At 43.3% G+C, this 10485-nt stretch overlaps 1 protein-coding gene across 1 annotated transcript in view; it reads right to left on the bottom strand.

Annotated features, from left to right (window-relative positions):
• The window catches only part of prkn (parkin RBR E3 ubiquitin protein ligase), a 24629-nt gene continuing 14144 nt past the window's right edge, over window positions 1–10485 (bottom strand). The window contains exons 5-12 of the mRNA XM_080448750.1: window positions 10153–10236; window positions 8126–8241; window positions 6975–7111; window positions 6780–6841; window positions 5448–5597; window positions 3336–3422; window positions 2798–2915; window positions 1–447 (exon numbers count right to left, since the gene is read on the bottom strand). Coding sequence (XP_080304876.1) covers window positions 338–447; window positions 2798–2915; window positions 3336–3422; window positions 5448–5597; window positions 6780–6841; window positions 6975–7111; window positions 8126–8241; window positions 10153–10236 — 864 coding nt within the window. The 3' untranslated portion in view covers window positions 1–337. The remainder of the gene's footprint in view (window positions 448–2797; window positions 2916–3335; window positions 3423–5447; window positions 5598–6779; window positions 6842–6974; window positions 7112–8125; window positions 8242–10152; window positions 10237–10485) is intronic.

Raw genomic sequence — 10485 nt, 5'->3', positions numbered from 1 at the left:
TTGAAAAAATAAATGAAGAGAGAAAAGCAGGTATAGATAAAATGACATCACTCAAACACTTTTTTTGATGATTGTAAATGTATTATATTATTTTGTACAGGTCGGTAGTGACATACCGACCCCAACAGTCAGTGTTGGAGTTCATCCATTAATTGTGTCTTCAATCAACTCATAAAAACATTGGACATTGTACCTTACACATCATAAATAATGAATCAATAACTCAGTACATAATAATCTGGACAAAGAGTGTGTGTGGTGTGTGTGTGTGTGTGTGTGTGTGTGTGTGTGTGTGTGTGTGTGTGTGTGTGTGTGTGTGTGTGTGTGTGTGTGTGTGTCATCCAAACCAGTGGTTAGCCATACAGTCTCTGTTCCAGGAGACTCTGCACTGCCAGCACCATTCAAACTGACACTGTACTCTGGGACACACCATGTGCATACAGCCCCCTACAGGACAAACACACACATTACACCTCATTACAACACGTCACATTAACATGCTTTACATTAAAATACATTACATTCGTTCAGTGGTTATAATGTGTACAGGGGACACTGTGGGCGCTGGGGGCGTGTTCTCTCCTCCGCGTCATCAGTGCCCATACCCTAGGTGGGGTTAGCGAAAGGGCCTCTCTGTGTGGAGTTTGCATGTTCTCCCCGTGTTCCCTAGGGTAGGTACCCTCACAAAAACATGCAGTAATCCTGTTCACTATACTGCCTCCCCCTGGCCAGCCGGGGCGCCCGATGGAGGGAAAAGGAACTAGTTGGAATAACGTGTTCCTTCCATGCGCTACGTCCAACCAGGGAAACTCTACCCTGTCAGGTGACAAAAAGGTCAGTTGGCTCTCATGCATTGAAGGAGGCATGAGCTCGGCCCTGACCTCCCTAGGTTGGCAGAGGGAAGGTAGTGCCCAGGATTACATAGACAATTGGCACTGGGTGTAAAAAATGGGGTTACAAAATCATGGGATAAAAAATTAAGTTACAAAAATAATAATGTGTGGTCAGGGGATCACCAGGGGTGATGGAACCAAATGCACCCTTACAGGTCTGTAACTCTGAGAGTGTACAAATGGAACCAAATGGACCCTTACAGGCAGGGACGTGTAGAGGGAATTTCAAAAGGGCACCTATTGCCCAGGGCGCCGGCTGGATTATTTTTCTTTTTACATTTCTACCCAGATTTAGACGAATAAGGATTATACTGAAAGAATAACAACATGAACAATAACAAACATGAACAATATTCATACAAAAGTTACTTTCACTGATGCTCTATATGAGCAATTCAGTATTACTCTACAGTGGGACACAACCTCATTGCCCTGATCATGGAGCTCCCTCATGGAGCTACTTGCGGATAATACTAGGGTCAGTCCACCCTAGGTGGACACGCACTGACCTTTTGCACCTTAATCCCATGTATAACGCACTGACTTTTTTTGTCTTTTTTTATTGTGCTCTTTTTCTCTAAGCACCTTAACGTCCATATGTATATCATGCACAGTATAAGTATAACATGCACAGTATACATACATTGCTGCTATGCTCAGGCACCTTAGTTTTTTATTATCTCAGGTACTTTGTAAATATGTAGATAACCTGTCTGGCCTTCTGTTGCTCTCTTGTTTTGATCTCCTTCCCACTTGCCCCCCACCCCTCTTCTTCTCTCCCCCCCTCTTCTTTCTATGGAAATTAACGTTGCGATGGGAACGATGTACAAAAACGAATTTCACCCACTTTTTTACCTTGTAAACCTGTGATGTGACAATAAAACTGATTCTGATTCTGATTCTGATTCTGATGAGGGACATTGACAACAACAGAGAGGGGCATGGAGAGGGAGCATTTGCGTTTTTTTCACCATAATGAATGTTACATCCGTGGTCTTGAGAGGGGTCTGGAGAGGGCTCTTTTTTACCGACGGGTAAAAGGGCAAGGGGCTCAAGCCCCCTTTCATGTCTATGTGTGCACGTGCCTGCTTACAGGTCTGTAACTCTGAGTGTACAAATAGAACCAAATGGACCCTTACAGGTCTTGAATTAACCCTGAGGATTTCACAGTGTAGATTTGGATCGCAGAGATTAAAACATAATTTTTGAAAAGTATCAAATGGGGGTCCGTGGCCTAATACAGTGGTTCTCAACCTTTTCAGGCCACGACCCCCAAAAAATAATCATGTTTGAACTGGGGACCCCCCAAAATAATCATATTTGAACTGGGGACCCCTCCACTTGGAATTGTGGGAGTTGAGGCATTACATTTTGTTTGACTTGGTTCCACAGGTAAAATATTGTGAAAATAGCCAATCTACAAGCTCACAACGCAAGGTGTTGTGAGCTTGTATCAGCTATTTCACAATTTCACAATCTCACAATGTCTCTTTCTTATATCATTTGACAATTTGGCCAATGTTTGACCAGTTTTCATAGTATAGTTTGTTGATTACTTTTTTCATTTCATTTTTTCTTTTTTAGGGATTAAACATTTCTTAAAAGTCCTTAAAATGTCACTTTACTGTCATCTGAGGACCGCCTCAAAATCATTTAGGGACCCCCCTGGCCCACAGAACCGAGAGGGAGCAGTGAAGCGCATTAGACATCGGTCATGCGTGGGGAGTTCCAGTGCCCTCTCTATTATTTTTAACTCTATGGTCCCGACCCACTGGTTGAGAACCACTGGCCTAATATATATCAAACTGGAGGTCCTTCAAAGTAAGAGGTTGAGAATCACCGCATTAGACAGACAGACAGACAGACAGACAGACAGACAGACAGACAGACAGACAGACAGGTACCATTCTTCTCTACAGGGACTCTACATTGAGGACAGGGTCTGGTGGACTCTTCGATGGTCTGTCGAGACGCCATCTCCCAGCGAGCGCGCTCAGTAGCCTCCTCGTCTGTTACGTAACCCTGAGACCGAGGAGAGGAGAACGAGACAAAGCAAGATGGAGAGGGGAGTTAAGTGTGAAGAGTGTTACAGAACCCACCACTAGGTAGAAGCGGTACATCAAATAACAGCGATTGCCCTGACAATATTGCAAGTGGGAGGTAGTGACATTGACATGTTAAAGAACCAAGAGGTGCAAGCATAATCAAAATGGCATTGCATGAGGGCTCCAGCTAGAGTCTTGAGAGCACTTTTGTTTGTTGATTGCATCATTGGAGAATAAGAATGAGAGAGAGAGAGAGAGAGAGAGAGAGAGAGAGAGAGAGAGAGAGAGAGAGAGAGAGAGAGAGAGAGAGAGAGAGAGAGAGAGAGAGAGAGAGAGAGAGCGAGAGAGAGAGAATCTTCCCCAGAATACACTGCAGTAATATGATTGGCTAGCTTACCTGTGGGACTCCGCCATTGAGCGGGGCCAAACACTGCTGACATGCCCCCTCATGGAACGCCTCCTTACAGTTCCGACAGAAGACAAACTAGAACACACACACACACACACACACACACACACACACACACACACACACACACACACACACACACACACACACACACACACACACACACACACACACACACACACACACACACACACACACACACACACACACACACACACACACACACACAGAGATAGGGTAGTAAGTGATATTTTTGGGTTAAAACAAAATGTTTTTGTTCAAGGTTAAAGCATTATATTCTAATAGTAATCTTTGCTATAGAGTGTTTGTTCAGTAACAGGAGTCTCCACGTCTCTCCTGCTTTGAGAACCACTGGTCTACAGAGATGATGTTGAAACATTATCACATGTTTCAATCTGCTTCACTTTCGTGAAGTTTCAGGAACAGTGTTGTCATGGAGATAGCAGTGTGTGTGATGGACTGTTGTCATGGAGATAGCAGTGTGTGGAGCGTTGTCATGGAGATGGCAGTGTGTTGTCATCACCATCCACCATTTGTCTCATTTCCTCCTGGATCCAATCAGTGAGTAGCATCATTTGACCACTAGGTGTCAGCATTGCTACATGAACCGTACAGTAGCTCCATTGTGTGTGTGTGTGTGTTTCAATTTAAAACACTGTGGTCATTTTCACATCTACTCAGGCTTTTTTGTGCAGTCCAGACAGTCTTTAAGTTGCTTGATTCATTTAGATATTTGATATTCATTTTATCAGACACGCCCCCGTCCTAACTTCAAAGTCCATTTTAACCATGTTAGATTAATTGATAACAATAGCTTCTGGCGACTGACATTGTCCTTCTAATGCCTGAAGGGGCTGTCATTTTTCAATTAATATGTTTCAATGTTAGAAAACTAACAAATAAAATACAATGAAAAAAGACATAGAAAAATGCCGGTCCCCTCACGCATTAGAAGGACAATAGCAGTCACCAGAAGCAGGGACGTGTTAAAAGCTTGCATGTGTGTCTCCTACCCCAGTGGTTCTCAAAGTGCTGTTCGAAGACCCCCCCCCCCCCCCCATGGGTCGTTGAGGGGATTCCAGGGGGTCCCCAGCTAAATGCTTGTAAACTCTGAGGCCCCTTTTGCACCAAAAGAACTTTGGTTCTAGAACTGGTTCCGTTCTAGATACTTGGAACCGAGGTGCTTTCACGGAACCGGCCGCAAACCGGCGTGCGTTTCCACCAGTGTTAAGCAGAACCATTGTAATAGGCTAATTCATGGCTGAATGGTTAGAGAGCCCGCCTGGGGAGCAGTCCCCAGTTGCCCCAGGTTCGATTCCAGGCCTGGCCAGCAATGTGTTGAATATGACTGGTCAAAGTGTCCATTTCACAGGGGAAATTCAATGGCAGTTATAGTTTCCATTTTATTTTATTTTTGATGATTTTTTGCTTGCTTTTGCCATTGTTTATATCGTATCTTCATCTTCCAGCCTGTAGAGTAGTAACACGCCCACTTTGGTCCCCAGTTCAGGGCAAGAAAAAGCAAGTGTTTTTTGGTTCCAGTTCCGAACCAACTTTTAAGGTTCTGAACCAATTCATATGGAGTGGAAACACTCTGAACTGGTTCAAAATTAGGCGGGAAAAAAGAACAGTTCAACCCCGGTGGAAAAGGGGTCCGTCGGCCCTAATGCATAGTAAAACTGGGGGTATTTGAAACATTTGAGAATGGCCCCGGTACAACCCAAATATAGAACAAACATAGAATTCTCATCCTACTACTCTGCCACCAAAATGTGGAATGCCCTGACACCATCCATTAAAAGGATGTGAATCACTGGTTTCAAAACTAGCCTGAAAAACTATATCAGGAGTTAAATGCAGCTTCCCATAGAAAGTTTTTTTTCCCTTTGTACACATAATGTTTTGTATTAGTTGATGACATGTATTATTGTGTTATTTCTTATGCAATGTTGATGAATTGAATATACAAGACCACAATGGAAACAAGTCCGCAGGACTGTGTTATCCTTTTAGCCTTAATGTCTTACTGTACCACAAGCCGTTTACATTTCTGACTAATAAAGTATTCAATCAATCTACCCCACAGCCCAGTCCGTTGCTAGGCAGACAGTGTATCCTGGTGTTGTTGTCGTCGGGCAGGATGCCCGCTCCACAGCCTGGAGACGGACACAACACCCCTCCTGACTGCAGGACACACTCCTCCGCTCCGTAACGCTGGTACCGACAGTACTATGAGAAAAAAACAGTGGTGGAAAGTAACAAATAAGTGCATCTACTCAAGTACTGCACTTAAGTACAATTTTGAGGTATTTTTTACGTTACTGGAGTATTTCCAATTTTCTATTATTTTACTTCTACTCCACAACATCTCAAAAGCAAATATTGTACTTTTACCCCACTATAATTATTTGAAAACTAGTTCAAATAACTAGTTACTAGTTATTTGAACACTCGATTTTGATTATTATTACGAAACCACCTCAGACCTATTATACTATATACTTTAGCAATTTGAAAATAGCCCATCTACAAGTTCACAATGCGTGTTGTGAGCGCGTTGTGAGCTATTTTCAAAGGATTTTTAAACATTTTAAACATTTGAACATTTGTGAAACTGGACTTTCTGCATAATAAGTACTTTTACTTTTGGTACTTTAAGTATACTCTGATGCCAATAATTTTGTACATTTACTCAAGTACATTTTGCAAATACCAGACTTGTTCTTATGTAACACCCTATTGTAGACTATTTCTACAATGGGGTATTGATACTTTTACTTAGGTAAAACATGTGAGTACTTAATTGCACATCCCCACAGGTTCTTTAAACATGAAGCTGGACCTAAAACATTATCAAGTGAAGAAAAAAGGGAACGTCCGCACGCGATAAACTGCTCTCCCGTCTTTATTTATCCAACCAAAAGTGAACAACGTTTCACCCATGTACCTGACCCATGTAGCCCTACAGAACATGGGCGAAATGTTGTTCACTTTTGGTCAACTAACTAACTCACTAACTAACTAATTAACCCTTTTACAGTGTGAGAGAGAGATGCCGTTACCACAAAAGGTAATGGCAGACTAACATGTCATGTGAGTGTGTGTCATGTATTGTTCCCACATTATTATTGACTGACACGGAACACTCAAATTAACTGAATGACTGACAACAGGAAGTGATGCCCATAATTCACGCAAGGCCTCATGGGACACTGGAAACTCGTGGCTACGTACTTGTATACTGTATGTGTGAGTGTGTGTCAGGAAGTGAGGTCATTGGGGGCGTGGCAGAGGAGCAGATGCACCAATTAGTGAAGCTGTTAAAACTGACAAAGTAAGATACACAGTGTGTGTGTGTGTGTGTGTGTGTGTGTGTGTGTGTGTGTGTGTGTGTGTGTGGGTGTGTCTCACCTGTTCCTCTCCCAGCACTCTAAAGTGATGCACCTCTTTGATAAGAGAGTCTGAACAGCCAGCTGTTGAGAGAGAGATTATACCGATCAAATATTAGACGTAATTGAAAGCTCAATAAATGAAACACACGCGTGCATGTGTGTGCGTGTGCGTGTGCGTGTGCGTGTGCGTGTGCGTGTGCGTGTGTGTGTGTACCGGGGCAGGGTAGTGTGTATCCTATCTCAGGGTGGTGGATGAACTGTCGCTCGCTAAGGCGTGTCACACAGTAACTATGGAAACAGTCCAAACAGATCACATGACGGTCTGCACACTGAGACACCAGGACCGGACTCCTAGAGGAGAGGAGAGGAGAGGAGAGGAGAGGAGAGGAGAGGAGAGGAGAGGAGAGGAGAGGAGATTCAACAATCAAGAGCAGTTTATTTGTCACTCACTCACACAGGTTCTGTACAAGCAGTGAAACGTTGATGCCACAAGACCGTGCTAACAACAACAATACAATATAACATCATGATAATTGTATTGGAAAAAAATATATATAATTGCGCTGGCTTCAACATTTTTTCAGTGCCTGAGTGACATAGTGAAGTGTCAATGTTTTGTTTCACCATTTCCACATTATTATTCTTTCCACACAGTCAGAACTGCATGTAAATGGCGGGGAAAACAATCTTGCTAGTTCCCTGTTCAAACACGGACGCACGCTTGATAAGGTCAATGAGTGTGTTGAGCAACACTTCCACGGTGACTCAACAACATTTTGTAGCTTTTATTGCTGCGAGTGTAAACGCAGCACAATTACAATATGTGGTATACGATCACTGGTTTCCAAAATGTATAGAGTACAGAAGTCCTGACGTCACTCGTTCATACTGGGTCGTAAAGTAATTTCGCTATGGAGAATAACATTGGGTCATCTTAGAATCGTCTTATATAAGAATTGTGGTCCAAAAATAAACAAACCGTCTCTGCGTTATTGTCAGGGAGGAGGCTCTGTATCGTTTATGATAGTCAGTCACTCACATATTTGAAACAGTCCGTTTCTGGCGAAAATGTAACTAATTTGGCGGAAGTAACATTAGCGTTTTCTCACCGTCAGTTGATGCTTCATATCCATAAGAGTCAAATCGCTGGGATCATTTGTTTATTTTTAGAACACAGTTCTTATTTGACGCAATATTAAAGACGTCAATGGGAATTCAGAATGGGGGTGGAAAACCGTGACCCAGGCCAGGTAGGATGCGTATATTACATCAGACTTGCTCTACTTCAATCAATCCAGAGGTGAAACGCACGTGCACATGACTGTATGTGCGCGTGTGCATGTGTGTGTGTCTGTGTGTTCTTACTGTACATCCAGGCAGCTGATACAGGGTACTTGTCTGTTGTTGGGTAAGATAAGGTCCAGGGCCACAGAGCGGTCTCCTTCAGCAGTAGGATGGGACGCACACTTAAAATAAAACTCCTGAAAATACACACAAGTTGTTTAATATGTACCAGTGGTTCTCAAAGTGGGGTCCGGGGACCCCCACAGGTCCTTGAGGGGGTTCCAGGGGTTCCCCAGCTAAGTGGTTGGTAACTCTGAGAGTGTACAAATGGAACCAAATTGACCCTTACAGATCTGTTTGCTTCCATTTATGCACTTTGAGAGTTATAGGGGCCTATGGCTGTAAACCAGCGTATTGGCCTTGTGGTTACAGTGTCTGCCCTGAAATTGGGAGGTTGGGGTTCGATCCCTCGGCCATGTCATACCAAAGACTCTAAAAATGGGACTCAATGGTTCCTGCTTGGCTCTCAGCATCAAGGGTTGGATTGGGGACCCCAAGAAGACTAGCGACCACTTTGTGGAAGCTAATGGGGATCACAATAAAGAATAAAGGAGATACTGTAGGCTCCTGCCCTATGGGCCACATGGCTCGGCCAAGGCTTACTTAATAAGGATAAGGATAATTCCTTTTAACAGGTCGTTCATGAAAGTCCTTGCGGTCTTGTTTCCAATGAGAACCTGTGAGCAATTGGGGTTAAGAGTCTTGCTCAGGGACAAATTTCATATCATCGGCACATATGCTGGGATAGCCTGGAATCGAACCTGGGGCAACCAGGGCCAGCTGGTTCCCTAGGCGGGCTCACTAACCACTCAGCTATGGCCGCCCCTATAACTTATGACTGTAATGCATAGTAAACTGGCGATCAAACAGGGTAGAAAGGGTGTTGCATTTGATTGATTGATGTAGTTTATTTAGAAAGACATGAGAATAGTAAGTGGAAGTACAAATTCACAATACAAGGTCTACTAAACTGGAAACCCTCATTAAGCACTAAGCTTGTTTAAGATGAGAACCCCATGCACACAAATCATGATGAAATATAAGAGGCAGGCAGATATACACACTACTATACAGAATGTCATACAATCAGCTTTCAGGTTACTGGTATGACGAGAGAAAAAAAAAAAATATATATATACAAAAGAGGAAAATGAAAGAGGGGGGGGGGGGGTAGGTTAAGACTTAGACAGGGGCCATTTTCGAATTGCAGCCTCCTGAAGGTGTATCTTTAGGGCAGTTTTGAAAGTGAGTAGGGTTTTACACTCCTTTACTCCTTTTGGTAGGGCATTCCACATTTTTGTTGAATAGCATGAGAACGAGTTCATACCCTTAGTTGAGCCAAATCTGGGTTGAACATGATCCGTGGAGCTGCCTCTGGTGTTATGATCATGGACTGCATTAACATTTTGGAAGTATTTTGACAAATACAGGGGGATCCCAATGTTGTGGTGTATCTTGAAGACCAGGCCCATAGCAAGTTGCTGTACTCTGTCCTCAACCCTAAGCCATCCAATCCTAGCAAAATGAGCAGGGGTTAGATGGGTTCTGTGATTGAGGCCAAGAAGTAGCCTTACAAGTTTGTTTTGGGATGTTTGGAGCCTTGTTTTTAAGGCCTTGGAGGTGTTGTGATACCATGAAGTGCATGCATAATCATAATGACCTTGAATGAGGGCCCCTGCAAGAATCTTCAGAGTATTCTTACTGACTAGGCGATCAATCCTCCACAAATAGCGTGTTGTTTGGTTGACAATTTTGATCACTTTTTCTGCGTTTTTGTTACCAGAGAGGTTTGCCTCCAAGATGGAGCCCAGGTAGGTAATTTCATCCTTTCTTTGGATGACATCATCACCCACTTTGATCGTGAAACTCTCTGCCTTGCTAAGGTTAGGACTGGACCCAAAGAGGATGGATTCTGTTTTACCCAGGTGTAATGAAAGTTTGTTGTCAGAGAGCATAACCAGAAGGTCATAACCTGTACGCTCCATGTCCGCTCTCAGATTTACAGAGACCTGTATAAGGTCCCCGGACCCAACGTTGAATTAACTTACAGCCACACTGCCATGGCAACCGTCAGACTGACAGACGCCATGGATACGCCCAGGAAGTAGAACATCATCCCAACAGGACGGACCCTGAGAGAGAGAGAGAGAGAGACAGACAGAGAGATACTGTAGTGTAGATCCCATATGTACAGCTGATTGGTACATGGGTTTGTGGATTAAAGAAAACTTTTTTTCTTATCTCATGAATGAAAAGTTTTGTAAGGCCCAAGTCCCAATGTGTGCTTTGTGAAACAGCGTGAAAGTAGCCTGCCAAAAACACAAACTAGCTTTTCTACGATTCAATTAATCGGAAAAGCAATCGATGGAATAATAGCTAAA

This window comes from Gymnoscopelus braueri, assembly GCF_963280865.1.
Source record: "Gymnoscopelus braueri genome assembly, chromosome: 14".
NCBI lineage: Eukaryota > Metazoa > Chordata > Actinopteri > Myctophiformes > Myctophidae > Gymnoscopelus > Gymnoscopelus braueri.
The sequence above is the reverse complement of the archived record's forward strand: the minus strand, read 5'-3'. Positions and strand labels throughout refer to the sequence as shown.